Consider the following 20,554-nt stretch of genomic DNA (forward strand, 5'->3'; position numbering starts at 1 on the left):
TGCATTTGCCTTAGCCTTCCTAGTGGACTCTTGTCCAGGCCCTCCAAGGATTGTGTATATGGGAGCTCCTTTGTCATTGCTCGGCCCAGACCCGTCATCTTTCTTGTTGGCTCAGGCTTTGTCCTCGTCTTGCTCAGCTTTTCGGTTCTCAAACCTCAGCTCGACCCTCTTCTAGTCTCGGTCGTCGGATCGCTGACTACTTCATTCATCCCGGTTGCCCTTGATATACTTCCTCAAGTGACCGGCCTTGATCAGCTCTTTAATTTATTGTTTCAGCTAATAGCAGTCTTCAGTGTCGTGGCCATTGTCCTTGTGGAATAGATAATATTTTTTTGGGTTCCGAGATGAGCCGGCTTACATCGGGCGAGGTCGGCGGATGTATCCGTCATCTTGAATTTGCATCAGAATCTCTTTCCATGACGTATTCAAGGGAGTGTAGTTAGGACTTCGAGCTCGGTCCGTCCTCTCAGCTCGGCGGTCAGTCCGAGTTCTCTTCTCATCTTTTCGGTCGCCAGTGGATGACCTCTTCTTCTCACTTTTGCTTTCATTCCCCTTGCGTGCTTGGAGAACGTCTTCCATGTTTGCAAACTCGTTCCACCTGTCAAGGAGCTTGGCCATACTTCTGGTCGGCTTTCGAGCCAAGTCTTTGATCAGGTCTTCATGTGTAAGTCCATTGCTCATCGCGGTGTGAGCTATGGCCTCATCTAGGTCTCTAACATCCAGGGATTCTTTGTTGAATCGGGAGACATATAACCAGATTGACTCGCCCGACCTCTGTTTCACGCTGAGGAGGTTCACCATCATCTTCTTGTGCTTCATGCTACTCTGGATGCACGTGACAAAGGCTAGACAGAGTTGAGCAAAGTTCGTGATAGAGTTCGGCTGTAACCATGAGAACCAGGAGGTTGCCGCGCCCTTAAGAGACGAGGGGAAAGCTCAACAAGAAACAATCTCGATCCCACCATACATGGTCATCATCGCGTTGAAATAGTTGATGTGGTCGGTAGGGTCGGTAGTCCCATCATACCGATCAAAAGGAGGCAGCTTGAACCCTATTGGTAGTGGTGTGGCCATGATCTCGGGCGGATAGGGGTGGCACCCCACTAGTAAGTAAGCATCTGGGTTGGCTTGCTTCTTCAATCCTTCCACTTGCTCAGTTAGCTCCCTTAACTTCCTTTCCATCTCAGACTCTGGAGCTCGACCATTTTGCCCCTCCGTCTGGATTGGATCTTGCACTTTTTCCTGCTGAGGTCAACCGTTATGGTCGGCCAACTCATCTTGATCTTCCCGCTCGTGCCGACGAGGTCAGCTAGTGTGGTCGGCTCGGTGGGCCTTACCCCTTCTTCTTTCCTCCTGGAGATTGAACCCGTGGGGGCTCCGCTGTTGCTCTCCGATGCGAGGTGGGCTCCGATGCCGGGGGCTATGGCGAGATCTCTCCCTTCGCCTTGCAGCACGTCCTCCATTTGGTTCATCTCCTCTCTCACGGCGTCTCTCCGATCGTGTGTCCTCTCCTTGCCAACCAGAAAATACCGACCTTCTAACGATCGACGCCGCCGCTTTGATCTCCCTCCCAGCTCTCGGACTCCGAGGATGCTCCTGCTCATCCCACCAAGCGCTCCTATTTGGACGCGGAGGAGGGGTCCTTCGTCTCGGTGGATGAGAGGAAGCTGCCCAGCTCGGGTTGCCCAGACGTCGGCCTCCGTTCTAGTGCGCGTTTCCCTCGATGGGTGTCGGTGCCAAGGGGGGTGCCATTGGCGACTGACCCAACATTCCATCTTGAGCCATCTGCTGTCCCAAGAAGGTCCGCAACATTGCGTTGGTGTGCAGCAATTGGAGCTGAAGGTCCATGACTTATTGATTGCTCGTCGGTGCTTTGGGATCCAAATTATCCGGTAAAGGCAGCGACGGTGGTAAGGTCAGCCCATTCGGGTTAGGCTCGACCTGGGGACGCCCTTCCCCAGCCGCCGTGTCCAGCACACTTCTGCCATTCCCACCATCCGGCTCCGCTGAGTTGCTCCTCCTCACAGAGGTCTTCCAGTCACGCCTTACCACGACGCCTCAGGAGGTGGCGAGTGTCTCGCCTGCCTATCAAGTTACAGCTCATCCCCACGGGAGGTTGAGCCATGTTGACCTGATCTCGTGTGCACCATTGTTGCTTCCCTTGAAGTTGGTAGAAACGACGATGCCTTACTGATGTCGTTCCCACAGATGGTGCCAAATCTATTACGTGTGAAAACCTCCGGTGCCTGGTCCGCCCGCGGATGAGCCTGCAAAAACCGAGTTAGCACAAGAGAGCTGGTGTGGCTCTGGCCTAGGACTCTTCGACGCTCAAGTCAGGTCTCCAATGCAATAGCGTAACAGCTAGTAAAAGCCAGATGAGGAGGGTGCTCCATACCTGGGTATTTATAGAGTGAGGTGAGGCGGTTGGGAGAGTCTTAGTATGGTAGGAGTCCTTCTTTTGGAAGGCTCTCTCGCGTAGAGCGAAGTGGAGAGCAATTTTTGGGTCGGACTCTTATTAAGGTAAGAGTCCATGTAAAGTGTGATTCTGCATCGTGTTATGATCGTGGCTCGATCCTTATCCCATGATTCTCGAGATGTGCTGATGTGGCACGGCGATCCCCGGTGGGGTGTTATGGTAGCTTCTGTGGAGGAGGGCTCAGCCTCAGAGGTCGGCCTCAAGGCTCGACCTTGGCCAAGGTCGACCCGTGGGAGCTCGGCTGTACTAGGGGGTTTAGACTTTGGCCGACCTTCATAGGCGCGGTCTAGGAGGTCGGCAAAGATATAGGTCGGTCTCAGAGGTCGGCAGCCGTATAGCTCAGCCGTGACTGGGAGGCTTCGTGGTTTGGCCTGGCGATGTCGTCGGGTCATGCACTTGGGGATCGGTTGAGTCGTCAGAGGGGCGCATGCTCGGCCGAGTGTTCAGGCCACGAGGAGTGGAGGACCCAGTCTGGCAGTGCCCAGGTCAGCCCAGCCCCGCTTGGTTCGATTCGATTCATGAGATCGTCTTGGCTCGGCCACGTGGCAGCCTCTGGTTGGTGAGGTGGTTTTATGCCTTATCAGCCCAGTGCATCGCCTAGAGAATACAACACTGCTATTTTGGCCTTGGGCTTGCATAGGTGTTTGGCCTATGGCTTGGGCATTGTACCAACACCCCTTTCAAGGTTTGATACACATCTGAATAGGTGTGGGCCCCATATATCTGGGTAGGGGAGAGAGTACCTGGAGTTTAAGCTGTACATCATGCTGTGAGTAGTGTAGCTACATGGGTCTACAACCCATCTCCTAACAAGCATGTAGGATGACATCCTCGGGGGTTCTCCACTGAATTCAACCACTAGAGTGATGCTCCACAGTGTGTTTGGGTGATTGGTCACAGGTTCCTGTCCTTCACCCAAAATCCCAATTAGTCAGGGGAAGGTTTGATAGGTCATACCTAACTTGGCCTCTCTCCCCCACAGGCAATAAGGAGCCCTGATCACCCAACACCTAAACCCCTATTGGTAAGGGACATAGCATGGGGAAATGAATCTTAGCCACAGATATACTACATGCAAGTCCTATTGTCCAGAGAGGTATTCTGGGTGCATCAACGTCCCATTCCATCTAATACCCGGGTACCAGCACGGCACGGTGCATACAGGGTAAGATGGCACACCCGACACCGTAACCCGATACAATAATGTATAGTAAACATATCCACATCACATCCATTCATAACCAAGATATTTTTCATGTAAGAATGCAACATGTTTATAAATGACACAAGTATCAACAGTATAATTTATATATATAACAAACCCAAACATCACCCAAAACCCACTCACCAGTTGTTTGATTATCGCTTGGGATGTTTAATGGGATTTCCTCGGTACACACTATCCCATACAAGTTATGAAATCTAAGGATGCGTGAAAGTAATGTTACAAGAGTATAAGTGGGTCCCATGATGGGTCCTAATAGTTAATTTGAGGTTTCAGTCAAGACAGCACAGACGGGCGTAGGGACGGAGGCAACTAGGTGAATCCATTCCTGGCTCCGTCCAGGCATATTATCGAAATAGGTGGGATGCATTCACGGACGAAACCTCTAAGTGAATCCGTTCGTGCATCCGTTCGGACCCTGAGACATCCCCGAGAATGGACGGAACTACTGAGTAAATCCATGCCGGGCTCCGTCCCGACCAGTCAACCAGATTATACAGAACAGATCTATGGACGAAACCACGATGATGGATCCATTCGTGGATCCATCGAGTCTCTTTCCGCAATTTGGAAGGATTTTCACCTCCAGCCTTCCATTCTTGAGACCATATGGTTCCTAAGCTTAGGGAGGTGAGTCCCAAGCTTCGTTAGGGTCAATAGCATCCTGACCAACCATGAGTCTTAGAAGATTTTAAGGATTTAGAACCACCTCCAAGGTTTTCCATTCCTAGATTTAGGTCTTAAGGCTTAGATCAGTAGCTCAAGCCACTAAGGTCATGAAAGACGTTGAGAAAGAGAGGGGTAGGTGTCCATTTGGGGAACCAAAGAGTGATATTGGGTTTCCAAATGGAAACCTTAAGTTGGACCGATCAGGGGAGGATTTCTCCAAATTTGAAATGGAAAGAAAGGGGAGGGGAAGAATACTCACCCAGTTGATGAGCCAATAAATGGCTTACACCTCCAACCTTCCTCCAATCACCTCCTTCAATGCCCTCCCAGCCTTCAACAATTTGGGTTGGTAGGAGAAATGAAAGAGCCAATGAATTGGCTGAGCTATTCATTTATAACAAGTGCTCCCACTTAGGGCCTGTTTGGCTTCAGGTCCTTAGAGTAAAACTCATTTAAATGCCACCATAGACTAGTGGGCCCACCTATATAGCACATGCACAATTCGAGGGGGACCAAGGGTGGGGTCCATCTTATCTGGGGGCTCAGGTATAATGTTCGGGGCACGAGGTGTGGGCCCCACACAAAGAAATCACTCAAAAGCCTGAAACAGCATAGACAGATCCACGGACGAAACCAGTCTTGTGAGTCCGTTTGTGACTCCATCGCTGCTGTAAGGGAACCTCAAAGAAAGTTGTTGGGCTTTGACCCACACTTCAAGGCCATAGAGGGGAGGGTACACTAACATACATCAGGACAGTATCTTACCCCTCAATCGTCACGACATGTCCTTCATGATCCTGAAGAGTTTCCCGCCCGCGATGCTAAGCTCATCGCTAAGTGAGGTGTCTAAGCGTGGGGACACAGGAAATGCATTCCAGTACTCTTCAATCCAGGGGCTCGTGTTAGGAGGATGGTCGATGAAATCACCATCAATAAACCCCCACTATCAGTTGAGGAATCTCTCTTCGACAAACAGACCCGTGAACTGGTCAATGATCTTGTAACTGGCTTTGACCACAACTGAAAATAGTTCCCCAGCATACACGACAACAGTATCTACACGTCACAAGAGTGAGAAACTATAAATAAATAGTAAACCCGGGTGCGGATGTAAGATCCCCCCGCCTTACAAGAAATTTTATCCCCAAAATTTGGCATACCTTGTAAGAATCCAAGGGAAGGGTACTTTGGCCGCATCTCCACCTCAGCTTCCTAGGACGCTTCTTCCTCTGGGTGGTTGCACCACTTTACCTTCACATAGTGAATAGGTCTATTGTGGAGATTCACCATCATACTGTCCAAAATCTTCTCGGGCTGTTCCTTATAAGACATATCTACTGCCAGCTCCAGTGGTTCTTGAGATAAGACATGGCTTGGGTCATATACATACTTTCGTAACATGGATATGTGGGAGACGTCATGCACACAGTCCAAAGATTGTGGGAATTCAAACCAATAAGCAACTAGTCTGACCTTCGCAAGGATTTCGTAGGGCCCATTGAATCTTGAGCTTAGCTTGCCCTTCTTGCTGAACCACATCACGCTCTTGGTGGGCGACACCTTGAGGAATACTTTGTCGCTGAGGGAGAACTCTAGATCCTTCCGTCTTTGGTCCGCATAGCCTTTTTTGCCTAGACTGGGTAGCCTTGATTCGTTCACGGATCAAGTCCACCTTCTCACAAGTTGCTTGAATCAATTTCGGCTTAAGGATGCGTCGCTCACCTACCTCATCCCAGTACAATGGAGTTTAGCACTTCTTCCCATACAGAGCTTCAAATGGTGCCATACTGATAGTAGCTTGGTAACTATTGTTGTAGGTGAATTCAATAAGCGAGATAAGCGAGATGTGCTCATCCTAAATATCCTGCATATCAATGGCACAGGCTTGTAGCATGTCTTCCAAGGCCTGTATTATCCTTTTCGATTGCCCATCCGTCTGAGGATGGTAGGCAGTGCTAAAACTCAATAAGGTGCCCATAGCTCTCTGGAATCCGCCCCAAAACTTGGGTGTGAACCTGGGGTCCGGATCTAAGATGATGCTAATTGAAGCTCCGTGTAGGTGAACTACGTTATCAATATACAAATGGGTCAGCTTATCCATAGAATAGGTGACCTTGATTGGGATGAAATGAGTTATCTTCGTCAAGCTATCCACAATAACCCACAGGGCATCAACACCCCTGGGTGTATTGGGCAGCCCAATGACGAAGTCTATGGTAACATGTTCCCACTTCCACTCTGGTACAGGAAAGGACTGTAAAAGGACATAGGGCCGCTGTTTATCCGCCTTCACTTGCTGACAAGTAAGACACCTGGCCACAAATTCAGCTACATCCCTCTTCATTCCACTCCACCAGTAGTGTCCCTTCAAGTCCTTATACATTTTAGTACTACCTGGGTGGATCAAGTAAGGGGAATCGTGGGCTTCTGACAACACTTCCTTTCTCAACTAATCATCCTTGGGAACATAGTTGATCCCTGAACATGAGGACACCACTCTCAGTCAATGTGAAGTCCAGATCTTGTTGTGTATCACCTTGAATAGCTTCAATAATCTCTTAGAAGCGTTCACCGGAGGCCTCGGCAGACTGCCTTTCCCCCAAAGCTGACTGTACCGATAGGGCTGTTAGAGATAGGGTAACACCCTCTACTAGTAACTCCAGATCCATCCTTCTAGCCTCCTTAATAAGTTCCTTACTAACCGCTAATGATGCGAAGGATAAGATCTGGGACTTTCGACTAAGAGCATCCGCCACAATGTTTGCCTTACCGGGATGGTAGTGGATGGTGCAATCATATTCCTTCATGAGCTCCAACCATCACCGCTATCTCATATTAAGTTCCTTCTGGGTAAAGAAGTACTTAAGACTTTTATGGTAACTGTAGATCTCGCCCTTCTCTCCATACAGGTAGTGTCTCTAGATCTTCAGAGTAAAGACCAAAGCCGCCAATTCTAAGTCATGAGTTGGGTAATTCTTCTCATAATCCTTCAACTGGCAAGAAGCATAAGCTACCACTTTTCCATCCTGCATCAGAACATAGCCGAGGCTCATCTTTGAAGCATCGTTTTAAACTACCATCCCTCCAGTACCTTTTGGAATGGTGAGTACCAGAGTCAAAACCAGTCGCTGCTTCAGTTCCTGGAAGCTCTTTTTGCAGTCATTTGACCACTCGAACTTCACTCTCTTCTTAGTCAGTCGAGTCATAGGAGATGATATCCTCAAAAAGTTCTCAATGAACCTCCTACAGTAGCCGGCTAGACCGAAGAAGCTGCAAATATCTGCTACACTCTTGGGTGTCTCCCAGTCAACTACGGACTTCACCTTACCGGTCAACTTCAATACCCTTGGCATAAACCAAGTGTCCTAAGAAAGCCACTTGTTGTAACCAGAACTCGCACTTACTGAATTTAGCGTACAGTTGCTTTTCTCTCAATCGTTGTAGTACAAAGTGAAGGTGGTCAACGTGCTCCCCTTCCCTCTTGGAATAGACTAGAATGTCATCAATAAACACGATAACGTACTTATCCAGCAGTCGTGAAACACCCTGTTCATTAACTCCATAAAACCTATCGGGGCGTTGGTTAGTCCGAAGGACATAACCATAAACACTTAGTGACCATATTGCGGTCTGAACGCTATCTTGTTGATGTCACTACCTTTGATCTTCAACTGATGATACCCCGAGCAGAGGTCGATCTTTGAGAACACCCTTACGCTTTGTAACTAATCGAATAGATCATCAATCCTAGGCAGCGGATACCAGTTCTTGCTCGTAAGCTTGTTGAGTTCATGGTAATCAAAGCACGTACTCATACTACCGTCTTTATTCTTTACAAACAAAACAAGTGTGCCCCATGGGGAAACACTTGGCCTAATGAAGCCCTTCTTCAACAAGTCATTGAGTTGCTCTTGAAGTTCCTTCAATTCTGAAGGGGCCATTCTGTAGGGGGCCTTAGACACTGGGGTAGCACCAGGCACCAGGTCAATCATAAACTCCGTTTCCCGGTCCGGTGGTAACTGTGTGAGGTATTCCATAAAGATGTTAAGGAAGTCTCTTACCACACTTATCGCTTCCATAGGTGTAATATTGGCTTTGGTGTCCAACATGGAGGCTAAGTAACATTGACAACCTTCTTCCATCAACTTCTTGACTTGGAGAGTTGAAATGATAGTTTTCTTGGGCTTCTTGCTTTTGTTTCCCTTGAACACAAATTCCTTGCCCTCCTCTAACTTGAAGAGTACTTTCCTCTTTGCGCAAATCAAGCTAGCTCTATGTGTGGACAACCAATCCATTCCTAGAATGATGTCAAATTCCTTCATGTCCAAGACTATTAAACTAGCCTTTAGCCTATGGTCACTTACTTGTACCGGACAAGAATTAAAGACTTGGTCAAGCTCGACCTTACTTCCCATCGGTGTGTTGACTGTTAGCTTCTGCTCCATACTTGCCAGTCTAATAGGTAGTTTCTCGGCAAACAAAGGAGATATAAAGGAGTGCGATGCTCCCGAGTCAAACAACACGTAAACAGGTAAAGAACACACAGAAATCATGCCCAAAAAACACTGAACAGCCAAACATAATAAACTCAACATAAAGAATTACATTCAAGCGGTTGAGTACAATACCTATGATGGCACCAGGGTCAACTTGGGCTTCCTCATGAGTGACAGAATGCACTCGCCCCTAAGTTCTATTGGTCGGAGAAGGGAGAAGTGAGCGAACAACTGCCTTTGCTTGGGGTGCCTTAGAAGTCACCGTTGGCCATGAACCTGCCTGTCGTGGATGTGGCCAATCCTTGACCATATGACCGGACTCCTTGCAGTTGTCACATACGAGAGTCTGGGTCCCATAATAAGGAGTCGATGTAGTTTTGGGTCCCTGGGTCACATCAGGTTTATGGGACTGAATTGGAGTTACAGTCGTGTAAGCCCCTCTCCTCTGGAACTTATTAGGTCCCTTAGAGTCATAGGAAGACATTGGTCTCTTGCTGGCTTGTATAGCCTTGTAGTTCTCCCTCTGCTGATCTTCAATCATCTTAGTATCCTGGACCACTTCCGCATAAGTAGGGTACTTGTGCAGCACCACAGATGTACTCAAGTTAGCTCTCAGCCCTCTTTCAAACCTTCTCGCCTTGACTCCCTCAGCTTTCATGTGCTACAGAGCAAAATAGAAGTGCTCCTCGAAGGCCTGTTGATATTTGAGGACCGATTTGGATCCTTGGCTGAGGCCTACAAACTCGACTTCCTTCTTATCTTAAAAATTTCTTAGAAAGCAGTTCTCAAGAAAAGCCTCTATGAACTGAGCCCATGTTGCATTTGGGTACTTGGCCCAGAAGTGCTCCTTTGAGGAATGCCACCAAGCATCAGCGTCGCCTCGGAGTTAGAAAGTGGCACATCGAATCTTGTCGGTGTCATTACACTACAGCACTTCAAAGATTCTCTCTAGATCCCCTATCCAGGTGTCTGGAAACATAGAATCGTGAATCAACTTGTAGAAAGTAGGTGGATGATGCTTCTTGAATTTCTTTGAAAGCTTAGACACATCGGCCCACTCTGGTGCCACATTTTGGAATTGTGGGGCAGCTGGAGCAGGAGGAGGTGGATTTGGCACTACTTGCACCATAGGAACTTCAACTGCACCTGGTGCCAAAGGAGGAATAGTAAGTGTGGCAGCAGCTGCTGGAACAGGGGCTACGTGCACCGGGTGGTACTTGTTGCCCTTCTTGACCGACATTTTGGAGCTGAGTGGTCACATTTTGCATGAAAGTGCGCTGCTCATGTTGCGCCTCTCGATGCTCCCATTGCATATCTTACAAAATGTTCCCCAAAAGTGTGGCAACATCTACACTAGTGTTTACTGGGGGTGGTACAGGCAAAGCCTCTTCAAAAATGTCACCGACGTCATCCCTAGGAGGGGAACGATTTCGGTTGCGGGTGTTGACCATGTTTCAGAACCTGTGATAAATAAGATGCTTCACAGGTTAGCACACAGAACAAGAGGAAGTAATGCAAAGTGCCTCGAGGGGACTAGTATAAAAGCACAAGATGTGCGTAGCAACACACAGGGGAGGAGCTAAGGTCCTAAAGGTAGAGGTGAGCTAGAAGATAGGCCAAAAGCCCTTTAGAACGCAGACGGATCCACGGACGAAACTAGTCCTATGACTCCATTTGTGACTCCGTCGCCAAAATAGGCTGGACGGACTTACGGATAGATTTGCAACATTAATCCGTTTGTGGCTCCATTCTCAGGGTGCCTAGTTTGGCCAAAACACCGAGTCGTATGGAACTACAGATGGATCCTTGGTTGTGGTTCCATTCGATGTTCGTTCAATGAACGAAAAAACTAAACTTTTACACTTGACTGATTTATGGATGGAACCACGATAGTGGATCCGTTCGTGCGTCCATTTACCAAATTTTCATAAAAAAACAAACCGTGAGTTTGTAAACTCACTAGGTCTATTTGGAGAGAATGGAAGCACAGAGTAGGAGAACCCCAACCTTGATCCATTCAAAGTTTCTACACCATTACTTGGTGGATTTGAGCCCTTCATCTTCAAGATTCAAGCCTCCTACCACAAGGAACGTGTTCTTCCCTCCATTCTTGGCTTCCTAGGGTTTGTTTCTAGGTTTTCCCCAGGGTTTTTGCTTGTTTCTTCTTCCCTTTCTCATTTTACTGTACTAATTAGCATGAAGGGCAATGGAATAGTGATTTTCCCTAATTCTATTGCTCTCAATCAATTTGTGACATGCCACATCATCACTACTCCCATCGATTAGGGCAAGGGTTGGGTAAACCCTTCCCAAAATTGAAATTGTTTATTGTTTTGGGTAAAACAAAATTATATTAGAAAATGTGTCCCAATCCTTCATACATTTCATGAATTTGTTGAAATTTAAGTGCACTCTTACTTATTTGGTGAAATGGCAAATTTCTAAATGGAAGTTAGGAGAAAATTCCCAAATTTCTTGCTGTTTTGGGGAAGGATTTGTGCTATGCTTTAAATGTGTTTATTCCCCCTTTCAATTACTCCCATAAGCATGCTATTTAAGTTGTTTATGATTAAAAATTATAGTTTAATCAATTCCTTGGCAAAGTTTATTAAGAATCCTCTCCCTAAACCCATGTTCAAGGGAGTTCCATTCCATAACAAATTTCTAAATTCCCCAATTAATTAGAATAATTCAGTTGCTATAATTTACATGAATTCTTTATATTCTTTTGCTAAGGTTAGAATAACCAAACATAGATATTGTCTTCTTTTACTTGTGTGTAGGTGAGTAAATTGAAATGGCTCCAAAAACAAGGGGAAATAGGGCTCCCGCAGTAGCACCAGCACCCTTTAATGCTAGTCTCTTTGTGTCTACTGATGTGGAGAAGTTATACAATGAGCATTTCCATGACCGAAAGATTCTCGTGGGGAGAGAAGCTATCCCTGAAGAACTAGTTGCCTTCAAGGTGGGGCAGCGATTTGATAGGCTGGGGTGGTTCAACATGTTGTCTCCTCCTAAGCTTTACTACTATAGGCTGGTCAGGTACTTCTACTCCAACCTGTCAGTCATCCATGAGGACGCAGTAAGGCGTCGAGTCAACTCTTTTATGAAGGGAGTAAACATCTCCTTCAATGGAGTTGGGAACCATACTTGGGGTGAGCTCCAATGGAGATTGAGTCTATCACCCACCAGGGAGGGACCCACTCTCCTGTGTGTCTAAGACAGAGTACAAACATCTGTATTCCACACTGACCAATGATAGATTTGAGTATCGGGTGAACTTGACCGAATTTGGCAGGTCATAGAGGATCTTGACTATGTTGGCCAAGACCAATTTAGTCCCAGTCAAGGTGTCACACCCCTATCCTGATGTAATATATATATTACCGCATAGGGGTATGATTAGGACAATTACACATCATCCCAACACCTACTAGGATCACAGATACAGTGTCCCGAGCCATAGTCCACCCAGTCACCACATTATGACGATAGAAAGGAACGTACCAAAAGGAATAAATCGTTCCAATCACAGATTAGCATAAGCGAAATTAAATTCAAATATGTGAAATTATAGAGCATCGGTTCTCTAATGATAACACATAGTACAGTAACAGTGTTTGTAACCATTCAATCTCTCCTAATAATTAAACACACAGTTTATACATGATTGTGGAATGAATACAGAATTTAAATAAATAAATAATTACCCCAAGGACACAGATTCCTGGGTGTACATCTACATCCAAGCCACGGTCATCAACTCCACTTAATTAGCATCCAACGGTGCTCGTCAAGAGGTTATCTGCATATGAACTAAAAAGTGGTTGTACAACGAGGTTAGCTACACTAGCTAGTGAGGGAGCAAAGGGGAATGCGTACACATCACATAATCAATATCAAACAGAATGATGCATGCTAATGTTAGATTCATTTTCCACCTAGCACACAATTCTATCGGTCAAGTATATGCTACTGTGATAACTTGGGAAACACTGAGGGTCACTCATCCTATCTCCCCAGTGAGACTTTAATTATCACGAAGGGACTTGTGCCGATAGAAGCCATCATGACCACCCAGTGGCAAACCCTGATAGCCATCACTACCCCTGCCCTGGCCTCTCCCACCTCCACAGGCCGCAGGTGCTCAAACTATCCAACACATAAACCCCTGTTGGCAAGGGTCGTAGCATAAGGGAACAAGCTTCCTAGCACAGATATACTATATGCAGGTCCTATAGTCCCGAGAGGTATTTCGGGTGCATCAACGTCCCATTCCATCTAGTACCTGGGTACCAGCATGGCACGACACATTCAAGTCAAGATGACATATAACAGATTTCATAATTAAATAAATTAGGGTTCCGCTACCAGCACACCTGGCATCGTAGCCCGATATAATGGTGAGCATTATACTATCACATTCATAACAGATCACAGTTGAATAAAATACAATGCGCACCATGCTTATAAATATATATAGCATGCTTATTATTAACAAATATATAATATTCAAACCCAACAAAGTCACCCAGAACCCACTCACCTAACACAGGTGTAGTCCGACGTGATTGACATGAATCTCCCCGGGCATCGGCTGTCATCCGGTGTGGTTCACCAGAATCTCACCGATGCACCAGCCTAAAACATACAAAAGAAAGCATTAAAACAGGTATAGAAGGGTCCCATGCTAGACCCTCAAGGTGAAATCAAGTTTCAACCAAGACAGCACGAGCGGACTCACAGGCGGTCTCAGCAGAGGTGAATCCGCCCCTGACTCCGTTCAAGCCAAAAGGTGAAAGCAGAGCGAGCAGACCCACGAGGGGAACATCATAGTTGGATCCGTTCGTTCATCCATTCGACACCTAAGACATTCATAAAAGGGAGCGGATCCATGGGCGGATGTGCTTCTTGGGTCAGCCCGTGCATTCGTTTGAATTTCTGAGACAGACCCGAGAGCAACAGGCCCCGGGCGAAGCTAAACAAAGTGAATCCGTGCCTTCGTCTGCTCTGGCTATTACATAGGGTTTATACTGGGTGGACTAACGGGCGGTACCATGATAAATGGATCCGATCGTTCGTTCGTCGACAGTCTCTTCCGAGATTTCAAGGAGTTTCAGCTCCAGCTTGAACCTTGGAGCTCCTTAGCATCTCAAGAACAAGGGTGTTGGATAACCTAGAGGGGGGATGAATAGGTTATCACTAGTGAACTTGTCCTTTTAAAAATTTTATTAGAATTTAAGCAAGATAAAGAGAAATGCGTAAATAGAGAGATATACCAAATTTATAGTGGTTCGACTATACTTAGCCTACGTTCACTCCTCTCAACCTTGAGAGAATTCACTAGTTCCTTCCTTTCAATACAGTAGGTGGGAAGAACACCTTTATAATCTTTTTCCACGGGATAAGAGGATCCCAATCTTTTAAGGATAAGAGAATCCGAGTCTTATAAGGACAAGAGAATCCTTGCAATGCCTAAGTACAGTCTAGGCCAATGCAACTAATGTTTTATACACTTAAAAGCATAAACTAGTTACAAAAGAAATAAAGGTATAAATACCTAAGCAAGGAGTGTGATGTGTACTCCTTGCAAGTGCCAATGATGTGAATGCATGCTTACACAATGAAGACCTTCTCTTAAGAATTTATTCCTTGGAGAGTAAGCTTGTGAAGATCCCTTAGGCTTTGGAGTCAATCTCGATTAATGTAGATGTAGACAAGTAAAACTCCAATAATGAGAGCAACTAACACTTTTCACCTTTCTCAAAAGTAATATTTTGGACTGTAGTGGATAGGTGAAAAGGTCTGACATGTTCTCTATTTATAGGCTCATTAATGGCCTTTAGAGCATGTGCAAAGTGTGCTCTAACGGCTCTATTTTTACCAATCTGGTAGACCTGAAGACTGATCCGGTCAACTGGATCCTAGCCGTTATAAAAACTAGCCGTTGGAAGGCAATAGGGCCATCCGATCGATGTCCGATCGATCGGACCATCGTCCCACTTGATCCGATCAATCGGATCATCAATAGGAATGTACCCGTGCAGCCTCTGCCAGATCCGGTCGATGCATGTACTGAGATCCGGTTGACCGGATGCTCAGACCGGATCCCAGTCAAGGCATGTTTCAGACAGTATGCCTAAGGGGATTGTTCTGGGGTTTTTTCCAACTGACTGCAGCATGTTTAAGGGTCAAGGAGGGTTCATTTATAACCTCCTAAGGTCCCTAAAAATGCACATATTTATTTCATTAATTTTGTGCAAGTGCAATACAATCATGCAGTGAGTGTTCTAAAAGTGCACACGAGCATCTTAATCTTGATGAAGGTCTTGGTCTCTTTCTTAGAGTGGGGTTCTTCAATCTTTAAAATATCTTTCAAGATTTTCTTTTCTGGAAATTCCCTTGATATCATGATCTTCATGGCTTTGTCCTGTCTTCTATTCTTTTGACTTTATTAGCCCTGTTGACATATAGACATATACAAGTCCATGTCTACATATTTGTTATCATCAAAACATTTATGGAGGTGGGGTTAGGATACCCCAACAATCTCCCCCTTTTTGATAAAGACAAACATATGATTTGGTAACAATATATAGCAATAATATAGCGATAAAGCAACCAAATAAAATGCAATGTATAAAATCAAACAAATTAAACCATGCGCATAATTATAAGTCTAAAGATATATTCCAAAATTATATAAATCAAAATCCAAATCATCATATCTTCTCCCCCTTTGTCAACACCAAAAAGGGTAGAGAAGGCTCCCCCTGCAATATAAAATTATTTGAAAATCAGAGAATTATGGCAGCCAATAAATATAAAATTCAAAGTAAGTTAGCCACATAATTATAAAAGTCTAAAGCAGGGCAATCATATAGTATTTAAAATTCTAAACTAAGTAGTCCAAGGCACTCTCCCCCTAGAGAGGTGTATTACTGAAAAGGCATAGCAAAAGTAAAGCAGTAGTTTTAAAATATTACAACCCAAATTGTCTTTAAAAGAAGCATAAATAAAGCAAACTATGCATCTGGAGGTGGAGGAGAAATGTGGAAATGCTGAGTGATCATCCTAAGCTGATCCATGATCTCCTGCAGGCGGGAGTCAAGCTTCTCCTGGTATGCAACGAACTCAGCCCTGGTCACATAATCTTCATCCTCACTATCATCCTCATCAGAAGCATCGCTATTAATAATAGATGAAGAGGCTTGCTTGCGCCTAGCTTGGTGACCGGGAGGAGGAGGAGGATCATCGGATCCGCTAGTAGGAATGCCCATCTTCTTTAAGGTTGAAGTATCAATAGCAGAAGGATTTGTGGTGGGAACTTCATCAGAGAGATCAACTTCAAAGTGCTTGAAGATAATAGTCAAAAGACGACTATAGGGAAGACTAGCCTTGGAATCTCTTTCAGCAGGCAATTCCATTGTCTTCATAATGACATATGGAAGACAGATTTGATGACTGTTGGCGATACACCAAATGAGATAGGCTTGAAAGTGAGTAACTACATCTCTATGCCCGCCAAGGGGAAGAATATTATAGGTGAGAATCAGATTCACAACTCTAGGGATGTCACCTAGATGAATGGCGGTAGGTCCCTTTGTTTCCCCCAAATAGTCCTTGAAAATAGCCCCATAAACTTCATCAACATCCATAAATCCTGTAGGGGAAGTCTTGGTACGGAGATACTTTTATTCTCCAGAGTTATCTATCCCAATTCGCGATGCGGTCGATCGGATTCGACCATCCGGTCGATCGGATGACTTAAAAATAGCTTTTAAGCCGGTTAGCCCCAAATTTGGATCGTAAGAACGATTTGGACAGGCTCAGGGGATTTTTCTCAATCGAAAGGGTTACACATACCTAATTCTCGTCGAAGATTGCAAAATCGTTCTTCGGACAGAGGTTTGGTGAAGATATCTGTAACTTGTTTCTCAGTTTCAATGTGTTCGAGTGCAACTTCTCCCTTTTAGACAGTGTCTTGAAGAAAGTGATGGCGAACAACTATATGCTTTGCTCTTGAGTGAAGAATGGGATTTTTACTTAGATTGATGGCGCTTGTACTGTCGCAGAATATTTTGGAAGGATTGAATTAGAGTCCATAATCTTGAAGAGTCTGATGCATCCAGAGGATTTGGGTACAACACCTGTCGACTGCAATATATTCAGCTTCGGTGGTTGAGAGTGCCACACAGTTTTGCTTCTTGCTAAACCAAGAAACCAAACAAGATCCAAGAAAGTGGCAAGTACCACTCGTGCTCTTGCGATCAACATGACAACCAGTAAAGTCAGCATCAGAAAAGCTAAGTAATTCAAAATTATTGTGCATTGGATACCATAATCCTGTATCAATTGTCCCTTTTAAATATTTGAAGATTCTTTTAACAGCACTCAGATGTGATTGCATAGAATTATCTTGAAATCTAGCACATACACAAACACTGAACATAATATCTGGCCTACTTGCAGTTAAATATAACAAACTTTCAATCATACCCCGATAATGAGTAGGATTAACCGGGGTTCCACTCTCATCTTTTGAGAGAGTTATTGAAGTACTCATGGAAGTGTTAGAGGCCTTTTGGGAATTAATATCAAATTTCTTTAGCAATTCTTTTATATATTTAGATTGATTTATAAAAATTCTATTTTCTGTTTGTTTGATCTGAAGGCCTAAGAAGAAATTGAGTTCACCCATTAAACTCATTTCAAACTCTCTTTTCATGCAATTACTAAATTCAATACATAGTGAATCATTAGTAGCACCAAATATAATATCATCCACATATATTTGCACTATAATCAAATTAGAGCCCTTATGTTTAACAAATAATGTAGTGTCTATCTTACCAATTATATAAGCATTTTCAATCAAAAATGTCTTCAATCCGTCATACCATGCTCTTGGTGCTTGTTTAAGTCCATATAACGCTTTTTTTAATCTAAAAATATGATCAGGATGAGAAGAACTTTCAAAACCAGGGGGTTGAGAGACATACACTTCTTCTTCAATAAACCCATTCAATAAAGCACTTTTCACATCTATTTGACGGAGTTTAAAATTTTTATGACAAACAAAAGCTAGGAGCATTCTAATGGCTTCTAATCTAGCAACAGTTGCATATGTTTCATCTAAATCAATTCCCTCTTGCTGATTATATCCTTGAGCCACTAGTCTAGCTTTATTTCTTACAACAATACCATTTTCATCTAATTTATTTCTAAACATCCATTTTATCCCAATTATGGATTTATTTTTGGGTTTTGGCACAAGCTCCCAAACATCATTTCTTTCCAATTGATGTAGTTCTTCTTGCATGGCCAAAATCCATTCATTATCCAACAGAGCTTCTTTTATGTTCTTAGGTTCTATCATGGACAGAAATACAGCAAAATTGCAAGTGTTTTGGAGTTTAGACCTAGTTTGAACACCTGAGTCCAAGTCACCAATGACTTTTTCTAATGGATGATTTATTCATTGTCTAACTTCTTTAGGAAGTTCCAAAGGATTTTCTTTGGAAGTTGCTTCATGAGAATCTTCATCTTCTTTCAAAGAAGTGGTCTCGACTCTTTTAGAGATTTCAGAAATGACATCTTCATCCTCATCAACTAGAGGTTTATACTTTTCTTTGGAGGAGAAATATCAAATCTAATGTTCATAGATTCCTCTACAACTAAGGTATTTTTGTTGAATACTCTGTAGGCACGGCTATTACTAGAGTACCCAAGAAAAATGCCTTCATCTGATTTTTTATCAAATTTATCTTTGGAGTCCTTAGTATTCAAAATAAAACATTTACATCCAAAATTTTGAAAATAGTCAACTTTGGACTTCTTTCCAAAATATAACTCATAGGGTGTTTTAGATAAAAAATTTCCAATCAAAACACGATTTAACACATAACATGCAGTAATCACAGCTTCAGCCCAAAAATATTTAGGTAGGGAATATTCATTAATCTTAGTCTGGGCAGTCTCTTGTAGAGATCGATTCTTCCTTTCAACAATCCCATTGAATTGGGGTGTTCTAGGTGCAGAGAAATTATGGGTGATGTCTTCATCATCACAATATTTCCCAAATTAGTTTGAGTTATCAAACTCCCCACCATGAATACTTCTTATTGTAATGATCAAATAGTCCTTTTGGTTTTGAATTTTCTAACAAAGTTTTGAAAACTCACCAAAAACCTCATTTTTATGTCTAAGAAAGCAAGTCCAAGTATATCTAGAATAATCATCAACAATCACAAAAGTATATACTTTTTCACTCAAGCTTGGAGTAGGAATAGGTCCAAAGAGATCCAAATTGAGAAGTTCAAGTCGTCTAGAAGTTGAAACAATGTTCTTAGATTTATGAGAAACTTTAACTTGTTTACCCTTTTGGCATGTATCACAAAAATAATTCTTGTCAAACTTTAGTTTGAGTAAGTTTCAGACAAGATCCTTGGAAGCTATTGATTGAATGAATTTAATATTTATATCCAAATTCTCTATGCCAAACACTTGAATCTTCATAAGAAACTAAACAAGTATTGCTAGAACTAGCTTCATCAATAATGCAAGTATATATGTTGTTATTTCTAGTTCCTTTCAATACTATTTTGTTATTTGCATCCAAAACTAGACAATGTGAAACATCAAAACTTACTTTATATCCAACGCTACATAGTTGACTTAAACTAAATAGGTCGTAGGCAAGTTTGTTTACCAGATAGACGTTTGATATGATGGTACCTCCAAAGTTGATGTTTCCAATGTCGATTATCTTTCCTTTGCCATTGTCTCCAAAAGTCACCCATCCTCCATCATACTTTCTCAACTTTGTAAACAGCTTTGTATTTACCGTCATATGCTTGGAGCATCCACTGTCGATGTACCATTCAACTTGTCCTTTACTCTTCAAGCATATCTACAAAATAAAGTTTATACATGCATTGGTCCCCAGAATCTGTTGGGTCCACCATTGTTAGAGTAGAGAAATTCCTTAGGTACCCAAACTGTCTTGTATTTAGGACTATAATTTGTGTCCGGAACATAGTTCTTAGGTCGTTGGTACCTAGGGTCACAAATTTCAAATGGAGATGGTGCCCTTTTCTGCCTTTGTGACCTTTGCCAATCGAAGGAGTTTTGGGTCTTTCTACCTCTTTGGAATCTTTGATGGTCATAAGGTCTATATGAGTTATACTTCATATATGGCCTATGGTTTGATTGAGGTCTATGGTTTCTTTCCATTGTGTATAGAGCATATGGTCTTTGATATTGACCTTGAGGTCTTTGAGGTCTTTGAGGTACATATTCCCTTTGGGGTCTATTCTTTCTTTGAGAGGTATATTGAAATGCATGATGATGCTGATTTCTATACCTTTGGTTTCTATGCTCTTGATTTCTATATCCTTGATTCCTTGAAGGGGGAACATGATAAGTTGACGTTTGACCTTGGTATATTCTTCCCTCTACCACTTTTTCTTTACCTTTGGCATGGTATGGGATTTTTCCATCATAGCCTAAACCTTCTTTGTCTTGTGGTGGTTTTTGAGGGGTACCCAGAAGAGTGTCTAAAGATTTTTTACCCTTGGTGAAGGTTAGCAAAGCTGACGTCAATCTCCCATTTTCTCCTTCAAGTTGGGCAACATAGATGCGTAGGTCATCTATTTTATTGTTCAATTCTATTACTTTCTTTTCTAA

At 43.6% G+C, this 20,554-nt stretch overlaps 1 protein-coding gene across 1 annotated transcript; it reads right to left on the bottom strand.

The window, feature by feature from the left end:
• Nucleotides 1-354: 354 nt before the first annotated feature.
• LOC122665429 lies at nucleotides 355-819 on the bottom strand. The gene has a single exon (XM_043861579.1). It carries the CDS (start codon nucleotides 817-819, stop codon nucleotides 355-357), a length of 465 nt encoding a protein of 154 aa, XP_043717514.1.
• Between the last annotated feature and the right edge of the window lie 19,735 nt (nucleotides 820-20,554).

The sequence above is a fragment of the Telopea speciosissima genome, chromosome 6, assembly GCF_018873765.1.
Source record: "Telopea speciosissima isolate NSW1024214 ecotype Mountain lineage chromosome 6, Tspe_v1, whole genome shotgun sequence".
NCBI lineage: Eukaryota > Viridiplantae > Streptophyta > Magnoliopsida > Proteales > Proteaceae > Telopea > Telopea speciosissima.

What these genes read in the sequence shown, in the direction of transcription:
- LOC122665429 (XM_043861579.1), bottom strand. Translation starts at nt 819, where the DNA reads ATGAAGCACAAGAAGATGATGGTGAACCTCCTCAGCGTGAAACAGAGG.